The 17,932-nt window shown below is 43.1% G+C and overlaps 1 protein-coding gene across 2 annotated transcripts in view; it reads left to right on the top strand.

Annotated features, from left to right (window-relative positions):
* The first annotated feature begins 2,121 nt into the window (after positions 1-2,121).
* The window catches only part of LOC141777743 (contactin-associated protein-like 4), a 149,309-nt gene continuing 133,498 nt past the window's right edge, over positions 2,122-17,932 (top strand). The window contains exon 1 of one of the 2 annotated variants that reach the window (XM_074652265.1): positions 2,122-2,353. In XM_074652265.1, the coding sequence (XP_074508366.1) occupies positions 2,263-2,353 (91 nt within the window). In that variant the 5' untranslated portion in view covers positions 2,122-2,262. The remainder of the gene's footprint in view (positions 2,354-17,932) is intronic. The other variant, XM_074652264.1, reaches the window with a different exon arrangement.

Genomic DNA, 17,932 nt, shown 5'->3' on the forward strand with positions numbered 1-17,932 from the left:
AATCACTTGATGCTTGAATTCCCACAATCCTCCGCAAAAGTCGGTTGTCAGTTTGAAATTCATTCTTACCCATCAGGTCTATTTTTTTCTTATTTCCTGACATTTTATTTACCATCATATAAGACAGCCTGACTCTCTCATGACCTGATAGGATCACGTACGTCGTCTCATTTCTTTTCTGGGTCCTCGTTATTTACTCTAGAGGCTGTACAATCTGCCTCCTATTTCTATTCTTGTTTGTCGTCTTTCACTCTGCTGTACTGTACATGCCATTGTCAGTCAGACAGTTATTTCTGTTCACCGCTAACAATCTGAGCAGTGCACGGGTTTTGAACCCCCTGGGGCAATACAGGCATGTACTCCCTCTGCTATCTGTTCTGAAACATAACTAGGACTACCTCATAATGATGTTGCTGTCACTCAAATCTGCCCTGCACTTATCAACCTGCTCCCATCTCTCCTGTTCCTCAGAAGAGTCTGTGCTGGATATGATTCCTTAACATGTTACCTTTGTTCATCAAAATTGTGGAACAACTCTTCACCAATACCCCAATTATTTTCGGAGCCACCAAAACTGTGTAGCAAGTCGTTACTGAATGCATAGCCTCCTTAGATCTACTTCATTCCAGTGGGCAACTCCGGGGTCTGAGAAGTGAAGCCGATGTGGAAGTGCCTTAAACCTGCATTCTTTCTAACAGCCAGCAGGGGGCGACTCCTCTGGTTGCAAAAAGAAGTCTGATTATATAGAAGTCTATGAGAAAATTAACCTACTTCTCACTTGATTTAATACCTCAGTAAACATTGTAAATAGGGATGCACCGATACCACTTTTTTCAGACCGAGTACAAGAACAAGTACTTACATGTGGGTTCTCACCGTTACCGAGTACCGATACGAGTCGATACGATGCCCTTTACGCACGGCAAGGGTCTTCCCCGGGTGGGATCCCGGCCCCGCGGGGTCGGGCGCACCCCCGGCCCGTCTCGCCCGCACCGTCGGGGAGGTGGAGCGTGAGGACCCGAAAGATGGTGAAGAGAGGTTAACGTCACGCTGCCGTAAAGTGGTTGTATCGGAGCCGTTTTGCGAGTACGAGTACATGAGCACAGTATCGGACCTCGGTGCATCCCTAATTGTAAACATGAGTTTATGGTCTCAATCGCTAGTTTCAAGTCTTCTTCAGTACAGAATGATGTTCATTTAGTAAATGATGGTCCCATTTAGAGTCAGATAGACCATAAAGCAGATGCTTTAGGGCGGGGCTAGCTTTTGATTGACAGGTCGCTACCACGGCGTTGTCCGGTCTGGGAGTTTTCCTAGTTGTTTTGGTTGCCTAAAAATGTCTTATTCAGCGTTCGGTTGTACTTAGCTCCACCCTCTCATGTCAATTCTTTTTGCAAAAAACAAGATGGTGATGGCCAAAATGCTGAACTCGAGGCTTCAAAAGGGCAGTCCACAAACCAATGGGTGACGTCATGGTGACTAGGTTTACTTCTAATATACAGTCTATTCTTCATTCTTATGTAATTAATTTTAGCCACATGGGTCTATAAGGATGGCGATGTCGGTCAGTTGGTGCACGACAAATATTGGATGAATTGCGTGAATAATAATGACTTTGGTGTTCCGTGACTTTTCTTCTTGCACAAATGTCCACCTGGACTGAAGGATGAACTGATTAGATTTTGGTGCAAAGTCAAAGGTCAAAGTCACTTTGACCTCACAAAACACACTTTTGGTAAAAACTCAAGAATTCATATGCTAATTATGACAATTTCACACAAATGTCTAACAGGATAAAATGATGAAGTGATGACTGGTTGGCGGAGGCATACAACCGTGAAGCTGTAATTCTAATTTCTAGTGTGTAATTGTTTTGTTTTTCATTCACAACATGTGTTGAAACTAAATAGAATTTACACTTTGTGGGATCCTTTCAAATGACAACTTTTTTGTTATGGACTAGAGTACTGTGTGTGAGTGTGTGAGTGTGTGTGTGTGTGTGTGTGTGTGAGAGAGAGAGAGAGTGCGCGCATTTCAGTTTGGTTCCAACCACAGAGCTGCAGAAAGCCTGAGAAAACGCAGCACTCTCTCTCTCCTCTCTCTCTCTCTCTCTCTCTCTCTCTCCCTCCTCTCTCCCTCCAGTCGGGTTTGAGGAGCTCTCTCTTGGAGATCTCTGTTGGAGGTGGAGAGGAGAGGTTGTGCCGTATCTCTCCTACAGCAGCCGCCGGGCTTCTCTGCAGCCTCCTTCATCTCTTCTCCATCATGGATGTTGGGAGTAAAAGAGTCGCTGGGATTATCGCTCAGGTCGTCCTGCTTCTCTCCAGCTCGTACGGGACAACCGGACAAGGAGAAGGTGAGCAGGCTGGGAGCTTTTCTTTACTTTCTTTACCGGAGGAGGAGACGGAGTGAGTCCGGAGTGAGTTTGGAGGAGGAGATGGAGTGAGTCCGGAGGAGAGGCTCTAAACCGGGGCTTCATCCTTCGGTCCCACTGCCTGGACAAATACAAAGCTCCTGATCTCTGAATGCAGGGATGTCTCAGCTGTTTGTCGTGTTTACTTGTTGAGTTAATTTGGATAAAGTACAGGGATTTGTATGTTAAGGCTGTGGGATTTTGCGCGTCTCGGTTACGCATCAACGCTCGGTTGTAAAGGAGAAATAAGGAGGGTTTAAGTGGTTTCATGTGAATGCTGATGATTTCATTTTTCTATATTTTAAAATAACTGAATCCGTTTCAACTGTGGACGGTGGTCATGGCTCTCTGCGCTCCTCAAATGGTTTTGGTATGCCCCCTTACTCCCTCTGTTGTGTCACATTTTAATGAGATGTTTGTTTACTTCCATCCGGGGTTAAATTATCATATTCTCTAATAGGAGGAGACAGGAATGCTCCGAGACTCTTTCTATCTCAGAGACAAAAATAAACATTTAATTGTCACCCAAACGTGTCAGAAGCCGGTTCATCCACCGTGTGCGTAAAACAACACTATCGCTTTGTTTTCTGCTTAATTTGGTGCTCAGTGCAGCATGATGAGCATCCTGGGACTGAGCCACGTTCGTGCACGCAACACACACACACACACACACACACACACACACACACACACACACACACACACACACACACACACACACACACACACACACACACACACACACACGCACACACACACACACACACACACACTCCAGAGAGCAGCCAATGAATTGGTGTATGTGGGGGAACAAAGTAGCTTCTACAGGTTGGAGAGGTTGCTGGTTTGATTATCTGACCTCTGTGATGCAGACATGTCAGTGTGTGTTAAGTTATTTCATAATAAAGTACTCTCCTGTAAATATGCTGTTTCTCTCTGCTGTGAATGTGCAGGAATGTCTGTTTCCCTGCATGAGGAGGGGAGGAGAGAGAAAAGTCTTGGGGAGAATCCGGATGAAGGGAGGATAGAGATGGAGATGAAGATGAATTGAGATGAATCTCAGTGTGTAATGAGACATGCTTACTTGTGATAGAAGCAGATGGCTGTAAAAGGTCTCCATCCCTCCACACTTTTATTCTCCTCTTTCACAACTTATTGCCATATTTTAGTTTTTCCTCTTCTGTATTTTATTTCTTTATTTCTTCTGTGTTTTTATTCGCTTCCCTGCCTTTTCTTAGCCCGAGACCGTCTGCCATCAGACCGACATCAACCAATCCTTTCTAGCTTCCTCTGAGTTGTAATCTGCCTCCATGTAGCCCTCTCTCTCTCTCTCTCTGTGTGAAAGACTGACTCTCACACATCATGATGAAAATGTAGAAAATGAAGCAACATGTGCAGCGCATCATTGAGGTCTGCTGCAGTTTAATGGAAAGGCAGTCTGCTTTAAGATATAAGACCAATCGCTTCTTCCGCAGTTAGGACAGATGAGAAAACAGGTGATGTAAGGAGGAGTATGCAGTTAGAACAGATCTGTCATTTTCATTCCTTCCTTCCTGAAAGAAACATCTGCAGCTTCACCAAAATACCTGAAATCCTCTGTCTCTTTTCCTCCTGCTGTTTCTCTCCTTTGGTTGCGTCTCTTCTTTGCATCTGTTTCTGACTCAGATCTGCTGCTAACTCTCCGTCCCCCCCTCCTCCCCGACACATCTTTCTGCTCGCTGCTCTTTTCTTTGTGTCTTCTGTTCCTGCTGGTTTCTGTCAGCTTCCGTCCTCCTCCTTCCTCCTGTCAACAAATCTCTCTCCGTTCAGTGCCTCCTGTCTTTCTCTTCTTCTGTTTCTGTTTCTCTCTCCGTGCTTGCTGTCTGTTTCTGTCTCACCTCCACCTGGATCTCTGCCCTCCTGCTGAATCAGAGAGCTGCTGCTGTGTCGCTGGCTCTTTCCTCCCAAATCCTTCCTCTTTACATGTTTTCTTCCTGTTTTTTGATGGCTACATCTCCTCATTTCTCTCTCCTCTTGCTCTTTTCTTTCACCCAGCTTCATCAGGTGGTTTAATGTGTCTGTCATCACCCTCCTTCTGTGCAGCTGTTAAGAGTTGGAGACCCAAGATTCAAGACTCAAACCAAGGCTAACGCTTCAGTTCCCCCCCTCAGTTTTATCCCTGTCAGGGTGTAAAAGCCTCTGAAGCAGCAGTAAAACGCTCCACTGAGGCTCAGACTGATGACATATTGTTTCAGGGTTTGCAGCTCTATACCCACCACACCTATTCAGTGATTTATCTGTATGTTTTATAGTTTGTTCTCCTGCAGCTCCATCATATCAGAGGTGGATAACACTGACTGATCAGTATTGAATATTTTATTAAAGGCTGATATTAGCTCAGTTTCTATCGGTCCTGCATTGTTCGCAATCCGTGACTCTTTCTCTCATTTTTCCTGTTTGGTTTTGCTTTCTCTTTGTCCATTCTCCTACCTGCTCTCTCCCTTTCTCTCTCGCTCCTCCGTCTATCTCGCCCCGGCCCGACCCAGCAGCACACTCATCATGCACGGACCATAAACCACAGCAGCATAATAAGTTAAGACTGCAGAGGTGGAGGGATCCCAGCCGCAGGTCTTAGACTGAGCTTCACCCCCCCCTGCAGACAGCTCACTGTTCATTATGGAGGTGGTACTAAATGACAACAAAATACAAATACATATTTTAACAGCCACAGATGGTGCTCCGATGACTTGTTAGCCTGAGGAGTGAAGCGCTGGGGTTTATGTGATGAGATTCAAGGAAGTCGGCGTGTGAAACAGATGCCGGCAGGACATTAAAGTCACTGTGCGTTTAATCACCTTCTGATATTAACAGCATGATAGAGTCGCCGTGTGTTTTGAAATAGCGTCATGTATGAAGGCAGCATACTTGCCAACCCTCCCAATTTTTCCGTGAGACTCCCGTTTTTCATCGCCCTCTCCTGGTTTCCTCCCGGGGTCTCATTTCTCTCGATTTATGACAAATTGTCACACTGTTTTCCTTTTCGTTATCTTAGCGGGTTTCTGGAACTGAACAGTGTGTATCAGCCCTATACTGTTTCCAGCCGGACGATAACAGAGCTACACCAACTGTTGTTTCCCGGCGGACGAGAGCAGTCTATTATTGTGACCGTGCGTGCAGCGCCCAAAGTTGGGCTTTGCTCGACGCAGCGGAAAATTGTCGTGGCTGACACAATAGAAATATAAATAACGGATTTCAGAGCGCAGTGACGGCGTTGTCGCGTTGTGTCTGAAAGGACCTTCAGTGAGTGAGAGAAGGAGAGAGAAATGGAGAGAACTAAGAGGAAGAAATACTCAAGCAGGAGCAAGGATAAATAAAAACAGATGAATATTAGTTTATGTTAGAGATTCACACACCAAGTTCACACCAGAGGGGAGAATTATTCAGTTTACTTTCCTGGGAGTTAAAGGTAAAATCAAAAGTTTAACATAAACATGCTGTTGCAGTGTACTTATTATTTTGTTAATTCTTTTAAAGTCACCAGAATGCAGGAAACAAAGCCTCTGAAACTAAAATTTTTCTGGGGGAGGACTTTGGTTCCTCTCTTTTTTTAAGGTCTCAAGGTTGGCAAGTATGAAAGGTAGTGAGATGAAGGCAGTGTTTGCAGAGACCACTATGTAACTGAAGGCGTGCTCAGACAGGATCTGGAGAAAACTGAGATGAGTTCAGGTGACAATGCTAAAGCAGTGCTTTTTTGGGCCACTTGGGGGCAGCAGAACAAGCTGTTAGCAACATCAGCATATTATTTCTTTATAAAGTTGTTAGGAACCATTAGCAAACAGTTGCTGTTATGGAGCAACATTATTTCTTTGGAGTTGTGTTTATGGCTAGTGGCAACACTTAACCAAAACAGTTGCAGACTATAAAACCAACACAATGAGCTGAAAGACACTAAAACAAAAACTCTGAACTGAGGAGAACCTCACTCAGTTATTTGATCCATTATTAACAAAGAAGCATTGATTGGTGCAGCTTTAAAGCAGTGGACAACCTCCGGGTCTGAAAAGTGAAGCCAATGCGGAAGATCCTTATTGCATTCTTTCTAATTCTGTATAGAAGTCTATGAGAAAATGAGCTTACTTCTCTCTTTATGTATTACCTCAGTAAACATTGTAAACATGAAATTATGGTCTCAATCACTAGTTTCAAGTCTTCTTCAATACAGCATGATGTTCATTTCGTAAATGATGGTCCCATTTAGAGTCAGATAGACCATAAAGCAGGGGATGCTTTAGGGCGGGGCTACCTTGTGATTGACAGGTCGCTACCACGGCGTCTGGGAGTTTTCTGGGTGTTTTTTTGGTCGCCTAAAAATGTCTAATTCAGCGTTCGGTTGTATTTGGCTCCATCCTCTCATGTCAATTCTCATTGCAAAAGACCAAGATGGCAACGGCCAAAAAACAAGATAGCGACGGCCAAAATGCCGAACTCGAGGCTTCAAAACGTCAGTCCACAAACCAATAGGTGACGTCAGGGTGACTAGGTTTACTTCTGATATACAGTCTATGCTTCATTCTTATGTAATTAGACCATAAAGCAGAGGATGCTTTAGGGCGGGGCTACCTTGTGATTGACAGGTCACTACCACGGTGCTGTCCGGTCTGGGTGTTGTCCCTGTTTTTGTCTTACAACTTTAACCCTTTCACAGTGTGTTTTCACTTCATGAAAATTAATTGTAACATTTTGGTCGTCTAAAAATGTCTTATTCAGTGTTCGGTTGTTCTTAGCTCCACCCTGCTGTGTCACTTCTGGTTCCAAAAAACCAAGATGGCGACGGACAAAATGCAGAACTCGAGGCTTCAAAACCGTAGGACAGAAACCAATGGGTGACGAGACGGTGACTACGTTCACGTCTTTATATACAGTCTATGCTTTAAAGAAAAAATGGCTATGTGCCTTGCCTTTTTAGTTGTTTGTTGTTGTGCTTTACAGATACGTGGGCAAACTTGCAAAGAACAAGTCCAGAAACTCAAATGAGAGCAGAAAACTCCTTGGCATTTCTTTAAGCAACACTAAAGACAGAGTTGTGTGTCAGAAGATCAACGGCTTCTGTAACAATTTTACACTCATGCACAATGATCTACAGTGAGAGATCCATCGTAAACAGCAAGAGAGACCAATTTTTCCAGTCAGCGCTGCAGAAAAACAGACCAGAATCCAATGCAGCCTCGGGGCATGTTGCGCTCTGAATAAAGCATGGGGCTGTCGTCGTAGATCTGGTCCACAAATAAGACAGTCAGCCTAAACTTGTTTGTATGCTCATATACGCAAGCTTTTATTGAAAACAATGAATTATCACTCCAAGTCTGACTGCTATGTAAAGGAATTCTGGAGTTGCGAAGATGTTGGCAGTGGAAAATAGTGTTTCTGTTGGACTGAGACTGAGAGTCTACAGCCATGCTCGCACTTCTGTGAGGCTGTACTTTAGGACAGCTCAATGTCAACTAAGATGCCAATGCTAACATGCTGATGACGAGCAGGTACAAGGTTTACCATCTTAGTTTAGCATGCTTGTATTTTCTGATTAGTGCTGAACTCAAAGTACACTTGGAGTACAGTTGGAGTCTCTCTGGTGTTTTATGATGGCTGCAGACATGCAAGTACTGAAATCTGCTGTTGTGGGCGGAAATAACATGCTTTGGTGAAATATTTTGACAAGAACATAGATTTGTGTGCGACTGTAAAATGTGTAGTTTGACGGCTCCATTTCACCCACTGTGTTTATGATACGAGGTGCGTTTAAGGTCCGTTGGAAAGCTCGAAATGTATTTTTATATTTACTAAGTTTATTTCTATACGATTTTATTGTTAAAATACTTCGTAATGAGATATAGTTTGAGCAACATACAGTTGGTTTATAGATTCTGAAAGCTGGAGACCTCAGCTTTTCAAAACAGTATGGCATGCATATGTTCTATAAATAGATCATCTTCCATCTGACTTTTTTGTAACTACGCAACAGGGTACGACCCGCTTGGACCCGTTAAGGGGTCCGTCGAGCTTAAGAGGTAGCTGATGGGCTGCCATTAGTTTTGTAGGTATTTGACAAATTAAAATGCTGTCCTCCTGACAATGGCATTAGATGAAAAGTCATAAGATCACCAAAGTTATTACAATCCATCCTGAGGGAGACATGAATGTGTGCACTAAATGTCATGGAAATCAATCCAATAGTTGTTGAGATATTTTTCTTAAAAACACAAATGTCAACCTCATGATGGTGCTAAAGGAAAAGTCAGGGGATCACCAAAGTCAGTAGGATTCATCCTTTTGGGACCATACATTACGTCATGGTAAACCATCCAGTAGTTGTTGAGATATTTCAGTCTGGACCAAAGTGGTGGACCGGCTGTCAGAAAGGCCGACACTGACATCAATAGAGCCAACGTGGCTAAAAATGTGAATGTGTAGCGCTGATGTAAAATGAAACTAAAAACAGCACTTCCCTGAATAACATTGCTATCAATACCAAAAAAACCTGCTCCATTATTCTTACAGAGCAGAGAGACTGTAGTCTTTATTGGTATCCTGCTGTGTCTCTAATTGTGCCCTCAGAAAGTTCCGATCTCTTGTGAGTTATTTTGTTCTGCTTTATTTTGCTGTTTCTCCAAGCATAATTTGACAACACTGCCTCGAATGCGGTCCTACATTAATTAGTGGATCATTTAATTAGTTTTGCTGTATTGTTAGGCTAGGGTCTGCTCTGCTGCCTTCAGAAATCCTCCTGGTACGTGCACTAGTTCTGCTTCTGCAAAATGCAACTGTTTCTCAAAGCATAAGTGCCTCACAACGTGTCAAGCTTGGTTATGCAATTCTATACTCTTGTTGTTAATTGTTAACTGTACCGTGAAGGCTCATATGCAAAGTTTAATATCAGCTCGGGGGAACAAACAGATCAACAAATATACAGCCGAGGTGACCTCTATTATTGAGCGACAGGGCTAGATTGTTTTATAATAAAAACAAACAAAAAGGCCTGTGCTATTCAGAAGTAGATTTGAGTACACGCTATCTCTAATTAGAAAATTAGATACTGTTTGATGTGTGATGTCCAATCCATTCAAGCAGTTATGTGAAGAATTTTCATAATGAACTCTTTTTATTTATTTATATATGTCTGTATGGTGAACGAGTGACTCATTTCATGTTGTTTTATAGCTGCAATGCAATATGTTTTAGTTTCTCTTTTTTCTTGCATTGTTATTGTGGGACTATGCTGTAATGTGGTCATGTCAATGATTATATAAACCATACCATTATCATTATAAGAGCATACTTTTTGCATACAGGGACGTGGACACACAGGCTCATGGATGTCATGTACTACAATGAAAAAAAAGCATCCTATTCATTCATTCATTCATTGCAGTTTTGTTAGAAAAAAATATGCATATTGCAGTTTTAAAGAGATATTCATATCATATCAATCATAAAGGCTCAAGAAACAGATTTTAAAAAGAATAAAAAATCAAAGCAGCAGAGGCCAAGATATCCAAACTTTTAGTCCCTAATATGTGTCAAGCTCCTAAATCACTAGATCCTACATTTCCCATAATGCAACTCAAACTATGATTCGTTTGGCCTTCCCTACCTGGTAAACACCAGCACCTTTCAAACTCAACACTTAAAGTTTGTAACACAGTTCAAAGGTATTTGTGAAGTCTTAAGTCAGAACTGTAACTGTGTGAATATCGAGCTGTAGAAGCAACCCGATATCACGGCAAAGCGTGTAATAGACCCGTCTGTCCACCAGAGGACAGCGTGACAATGTCACGTTTTGGCTTGCAGAGACGTGAATATTACACACCTGTATTAACACGCAGTACCAGCAGGAGCAATAAAGCCACTCACTTAGGTTTAGGCAACAAAATCAATTAGTTAGGTTAAGGGAAAACATCATAGTTGGGCTCAAAATAAGTACGTAAACGAAGTAAAACACGTACGGAAACAACGTTAGTACTGTAAACAACGTTAGTACGGAAAAAAACGTGACAAACATCACGTGTTTTCCGTACTAACGCGACAACTGTCACCAACCTAACTTGCAAAACAAAACACCGCTCTCGAAAACCGGTCTCCCGCTTGAAAGTCCTGTTTGTTGTACCCATTCACCTCCCCACCCGCCTCCATAAGTGGTCTTTCTCGCTTTATATACTACGTAACTAGCTCTGAAGTTTGACTTCCGTCACTACAAAACACTGCACCTTCATGCAGAATCGATCACCGGCAATCGGCGCACAATGCATGCTGGTTAGATTTGTGTCGTCTTGATCCCGACTTGCTCTGACGTCATGCACACGTGGGCAACGATAACCTCCTGAGATCGAGGCGGACGCAGTTTTTAGATCCAGGCGCCGCAGTTGTTCTCCACCGACTGCAAAATCCAGGGCATGATGCAGCTTTTTGGCCCCGCCCCCTGCTGCTGCCGCCGCCTGATATCGTCTACTTTCCAGGCGAGGCGCAGTTCATCCCGAACACTTTCTTTTGGTTGGACAGGCGGGTCTATTTCATGCTTTGCCGTGAGACTGGGCTGGTAGAACGCTGTCGTTGCCTCTGTGTTTATACAAAACAAACAGTTCTGTGTGTGTGTGTGTGTGTGTGTGTGTGTGTGTGTGTGTGTGTGTGTGTGTTACTCTTCCCACTGTAGGTTTAAATTAATTGGATTGGCCCTGGGTGTTTTAAGCAAACATTAGGTTAAAGTTTATGTTAGCACATTAATATGAAGATGTAGCTGCCTGGAGTGAAAGAGACACATCTGACCTGCTGTTAAACACAGTAACTTTGCTCTGTGGAGGAGAGGACTCTCCCTCCCTCTACGGTACTGCTTCCTCGAGCTGAGGCTGTAAATTAGAGAGTATTCCCAGTTTAAAATGCTTGCTTAAACGCAGTATAGTGGTCAGAAATCAGCGGTTGTATGTGCATTAAAGCTCCTCGGTGTGTATTTATTTGCAGGAAGAATAAAAAAGCAAAGAAGACGAGCCTGACTGGGAATAAAAACAGATAAGATGAGATAAAACTCTACTAGGGATGTCCATAATTTAACCGTTTAACCATTAACCGACATTAAGCATTTTAACCAATTAACGCTATTGATTAAAACGGTTAAGAGAAAGGTTAATAATTAACTCAAAAGATGAGCGGCTCAGAGGAGCGGCTCGTCACTTTAAAGGTCCCATATTATAAAAAAGTGAGATTTTCACGTTTTTTTTATTATAAAGCAGGCTTAAGTCCTATATAAATACTTTGAAAGTATCGAAACACTCAATCCACAGGGAAATACACACAGCCCGTATTCAGAAACTCTGCATTAGAAACAAGCTGTCAGGATTTCTGCCCATTCGTGATGTCACAAATCTACAATATTTAGACCCTTGACACAGATTTAAACGTAAACATTCTAAATGTGTCCCAGTTTATTCCTGGTTGCAGTGTATGTGAATGTCATCAGCTGACAGGAATTACACATGGACCCAAGCTGTTGACTAGCAACGCAATTCTGTTGCAATTCCGTCAAAATGCGCTAAAACGGAGCGTTTCAGACAGAGGGTGAATACAGGCATATTCAGGCGGACAGTATGAAGAAAATTTTTTTTTTTTTTTTTTAACATTACAGCATGTAAACATGTTCTAGTAGAAACACAAAATACAAGTATGAACCTGAAAATGAGCATGATATGGGACCTTTAAGGAGAAAAGCTGGTCCACCTTAACAGCCCACCTCAAGAGGCGGAGCCGGAGTTGCAGGATACAGGAAGTTGGCTCCGGTCTCTCCATGGATGTATTAAAAGAACAGCTCCGGCTCCCTTGAGCGGAGCGGAGGAGTTGTAGTTTCGTAGCATTTATTCACCGACAAATAAACTGTACACACACTGCTACACCTACGTTCACAGCTAGAACGCCACCAACAACCTCACACTCACCGCCAACACACACACACGGTCTGTTGGAAACTCGCTAAAGTTACACAGACTACGTGTGCGGCGGCGGCGAGCACGAGGCCTCCGGCAATGCTAGAGCTGCTAACGTAGCACAAACACACACACTGTTTGTTGGACACTCTCTAAAGTTACACCGGGCAGACACACAGCTGACAACCTGCTAAACTAAACTAAATGTGCGGTGGAGACTTTTACTGGGAAAGTGGCTGCATGTCCGCGACACTACATGCAGCATCGTAGCTGCTAAGTTAACGCTCCCGGACTGAGTGAACTGAGGACTCCCGTCAACCAATATCTGTTGTGCTCCTGCAGCTGGTACACCGCTGCATGCGAGGCTCAAATCTTGTCGGTTAATGGTTAATAATCGGTTAACGAGGGTCGGTTATCGGTTAAGAATATTTTCAAAATGAGCATCCCTAAACTCTACTGATGGTAGATTCAATTAAATTAATGAATGAAAGTTATGATTAAAAAATATGGACTACAGTAATAAAAGGTTGTAAGGAACAGAAGTATAGCAAAAGAGAATGAATGCATATGTCATTTAAAAATATAGTAGATACACAAATATATTATTATGTATAGGGACACATAAGCTCATTTTTAAATAAGGGTTAAAAATCATATACAGATCACTGGCACAAGGATTTTAGGACGGATCAATCGTATAAAGATGAGGGATGGATGACAAAGAGACATCACAACAGATACAAAAAGCCAGGCATGTAATATTTCAGAATGCAAATTACTATTGAGGGATCGGACCAAAGGAGCAGACAGATGGACAGAAAACACAATATAGACAGCCATATTACATTAGTATCGACAGACATCCGCTGGATTAAAGAATTTACTCCTTCAGAGGAAATTGTTTTGGAAAAAGAGAGAAAAGAACCGACAGCTCGCTCAAACCAATAAGTTGTCCTTTAGCAGTTTATTCCTCAGAGAGCCCACCCATTGTTCATCATTCACTTAATAATCGTCCATGACTTCTCTCCACAAGTCATTTGTTTCAGTGCCGGAGCCAGGGGCAAGGTTTGGCTGAAGCCGTTTATCAGAATGAAATGAAGGAGCTGAAATACGTCCTGAGGGGTTATGATGTTTGTGTTTCTTCCTTCACAATAATTCAGCATCTGTGTGGGAGCCATTGGACAGTTTGGTACTTAAAGTTACAACAAAGAACCAGTGGGCAACTCCGGGGTCTGAAAAGTGAAGCCAGTGTGGAAGTGCCTTAAAGCTGCAGTGGGTAGTAATGGAGCAAATATGATTAAAATATATATATAAAGAAAAATGTTTTATAAAACGGTCATTATATAGGCAATCGGAAAAAATCTGAGTCAGAGCTGACCTGTAGTCTGCCGTCCAGCTGCCGTCTATAAGAGCCGGCTGTGAATAACTCGCGAACTCCGACCAAACGGTCAAACTAGGCAGCGCTGATCAAATATGAATCAATATTCTGTTACTGTAATGCCTAATTCTCTCCTCAAATGTTTTCAGAATCATCTTGTAGTGTACTGTTTAGCTGTAAAATGAGAAAGTTTGTGACCCGGCAGATCTCTTGCGGTAATACCAAGCACCGCCCACCAGCTGGAGCACAGCCAATAGGAACGCTCTCTCTCTCTGAAATGACCTGTGATTGGTCAAAGTCTCCCGTAAAGCCTGAAAACAGAGCCATGAAGAGCAGCAGAAGTCTAGTTTTCTCTCACAGCACTTGAATTACAATAAGCTGAAAGGTTATTATGGAATTTTTGCCCAATGATGCCCAAAAATGATTGCCTACTGAAGCTTTAACCTTGCATTCTTTCTAATAGCCAGCAGGATGCGACTCTTGGAACTTTAACCCTTTCACAGTGGGTTTACAGCTCATGAAAGTTAATCATAACATTTTGGTACACCTAAAAATATCTTACACATGCCGCATCTAAAAACACCAGCTGTGTCGCTTTTTTTCTTTTTCACGATGCATGGGAGGTTGCGCTCCTGTCGTTACTAAGCAACCAAAAACTGCGTGGTGTGATGATGATGATGAAATTGCGGTATATAGCAGGAAGCCTCACTGACTAAACTAAACACAATCAAAACAAAGATAAATGGATTTCCAGCAGTGTAAATCCCTCACAGTAGCTTTACACTTGATTCCTCTGTGTCAGTTTGGTTGACCTTTCAAACGGGTGTTGTGACGTCCTCGGACGGAAAGGATAAAGCAAGTAAAAATAGCCCGTGTGACAGATGTTAAAGTTCTGGGTAGTCCTGCGCTAAAATGATTTCTCCTCCATATATTTACCATAGACTGATATTTACAGAACAATGAAAAGATACCTCCCGTCTGTGATTTGTTGTTCCACATGACATGCGATGTGTGCTGCAGCGTTCCAAAAGTTGATCTATTTTTATCTCAGGGTGCAGCCATCACAGCCCGAACGGCGTCGCTCTCGCGTTTTTGCACGCCTGCCGCGCGTCTACATAGACAACAATGGAGTTAAGTGTGCAAAAGACGCGGCATGTGTACGGCCGCTTATTCAGTGTTCAATACTTAGCTCCACCCTCTATCAGTTCGGGTTGCCAAAAAACAAGATGTCGAGGGCCAAAATGCTGAAAATGGCAGTCCACAAACCAATGGCTGACATCATAGCGACTACGCTGACTTCTAATATACAGTCTATGCAACTTTCATTTTGTGTTGATTTTGGCGGTCCCTGTGGACAAAAGTGGTAATGTTTCCGAGTAGAAAACCTCTCATTGTACTGCAGCAGGGTCTGACGGTCTGCCTCGCTCAGTCCTGGTTCTGGTTCTTCCGTGCCTCCCTTCCCTCCAGCGGGCCCAGCAATACAGCCTGGGCCTCCAGCAGCGTGGTGTTGGTGTTGGCTCCAGGCGGGGACCGGTGGAGCAGCGAAGCTCTACTGCTGGCTGGAGGAGGAGCCGGATCTGGGTCTGTCCTCAGTGGGCTGGTTTCTGATGGAGGCCCCGCTGGAGTCTGAGCTGAAGGAGTATCTGGTGATCCTGCATGATTTCCCCAGTGGCACCGATGACCAGCATTAAGAATAACTATATAGCTATATAGCCAATCTTCTCGCCGATGGTCTCGTTTCCTTATGTAGGTCATATAGAGGCATCAGTATTAAATTGAGACGGTTTCATAACCAGTTAAAAGTTTCTCCTCATCTCTCTGAAGTTGACTTCTTCTTCAGATCATGTTCCAAGTTGAGAGCAAAAGGGGGTCACGTTACGATCAATACGTGGACCAGCTTTGATGACGCTCAGCCTATCATTTATTCATATAATGCTATCTCCTTTAGCTGTGGCAGAAATGAAATGTTTTTTGTCTAGTAGGTCATTAATCACGTTACTCATCATCCACACATGAAGGATAGACGGTTGCACTGACTTTCCCAGCCGTCATCGTCAGGTATGCTCTCCGTCTTTCCCTATCTTTCTCTCTCAGCCTCATCAGTCTTCCTTGAGGCGTTTATCTCCCCTCTGAGCTGATTTAGAGCCACTGGAGTGTGTGTTATAATCGTAGCCTAATGGCAGATAATGTCAATAACACTAAATGACTTTTAATCCGAGCCTAATGACAGATAATACCACTCCTACTGTGTGTGTGCATGCTGATTTGCATTTTCCCCCTCGTTCCTAAGACGACGGCAGCTGACTGATTCCTCTGAGTCACAGGATTCCACCTCAAGGAGAGAACTTTTAAAGCTGTTATTAGCAGTCAGTTTATTTTCTGCCTGCAGAGAAAAAGAAAGTCGTCCTGTCCTGCCTCAAAGTCAGTTGTTGAGTTTGAAAAGCTCTCAGATGTTTTGTCAGGTGAAAGTCGAGGTGAAATTCATTCATATTCAGACAGGTTCTAAATTTTTTTTTTGCGACCTGTCCTCCAATTGTCCTGCGATCACGTCACAAAGAGGCAGACATGACATGCAGCAGATGACATCAATTTAAAGACAACATGGTTTGGTTATTATTATATTATATAAGATGAAGTGAGTTATTGAGATGTTGGAGGCTGAATGGCAAATTCAGGGGTGTTATTACTCACCCAATGAAGGCTATTTGGGCTCTTCTAAAATAGTTGGTTATTTAAGCTGTGGAGGCTCCAGGGGAATATGAGAGGTGCTTGATTAGATCTCTGAGCTCATGAATTATCCCTCATCTGTTCCAGGATTAATCTGGTAAAGAAAATGCTGAGGAGGGTGCAAATTCAGCAGCCTATTTCAGGCGTGGCATATGAATGTCTTATTGTCATATTAATTTATTGCTTTCCAGTGAGGTGGTTGTTTTTACTGAGAAGAACATAAACCTGTGAATATAAACTATTGAAATTCCCAGTAAACCCCCAGGCCCTTTATGATTCATGAGAGGCCAGCATCAGCGAGAGCCGGGATGAGTAACAAGGAAAGTAGCCGAGGATAAACCCTTGTCATATTTCTTCTTTAGTGTCATTTATGGAAATGTGTGCAGGCGAAGTGAAGCCATGAACGGGAGCTGATGAAGTCAAGGTTACAGAATGGATGTGGAGCCACCAGTCATGGATCTGGATTTATTAACCCAGGAACAGGTAGTTAAGTGAGGAGCTGAGAGAGGACTGCAGTCCATCCGTTTGATATCGGGACCTGCTGGACTGCTGTATTTGTTCAAGGCCGTCCCCAGAAGGAGTCTGTCTCCCCAAAAATGAAGCCATTCATCACGTGAGATTGTCATCAACTCAGATGACTTGTTGTCGCTTCGAATTAAGAAACTGTTTCCATCTGTGGAGGTCATCATACTCCGTCACACCAAATGGCGTATGAATGACACAGCAATTTATAAGTCATTTCGTGTGCAATAACAACGCCGTTCTTCGCTTTTGGCGTGTCATTTCACACCATGTACTGACTGCAATGTAAGCGTATCCGCGTGAATAGGCTACGCTCAGAGTTAGTGACGCAGAATAAAAAGTGAGAAAGACTGTTGGGTGGGTCGAACGAACCAACATATCCTCATACAACAGTATGATATCTTACGCAAAGTTGTTTTTCATGCATTGCCCAACAACATGTGACGAATGTCCAGCAATATGTGTCAATTTCCGTTCGTTACATGCATACAGTCTTTTCAAAATAAACTTCCGTTTTCACAGGAAACAACTTGGTTAGGTTCAGGCAACACGACTTCTTGGTTAGGTTTAGGAAAAAAGATCATGGTTTGAGTTAAAATAACTACGGAAGTGGGGTAACTTAAGTACGGAAGTTACATGACAAATAAATCAACATTGACTTCTGGTTTCACACGGGATAGCAACACCGGTCTCCTGGACGAAAGTCCGGTATTTTTTGACCCACCTGTCCCGGATATAGAGCTGCTAGAAAAAGCTTTTGTTTCTCTTGTGCCAGGTTGTGTCTGAGTTAAAACCCTGCTGCCGTTACGTCTTTACGTGTGGAGCATCCTTTTGTGTCCATCGGGCTTGAGCTCTGGTAATCCTTAGCATTAGAACGGCGGTGGGAGGGAGAACGACGACGACACGTTGTCAAGCTTTCCTCAAACTTGCGGCCATTATTTACTCATATTG

Source organism: Sebastes fasciatus, chromosome 11 (genome assembly GCF_043250625.1).
Source record: "Sebastes fasciatus isolate fSebFas1 chromosome 11, fSebFas1.pri, whole genome shotgun sequence".
NCBI classification, from domain to species: domain Eukaryota; kingdom Metazoa; phylum Chordata; class Actinopteri; order Perciformes; family Sebastidae; genus Sebastes; species Sebastes fasciatus.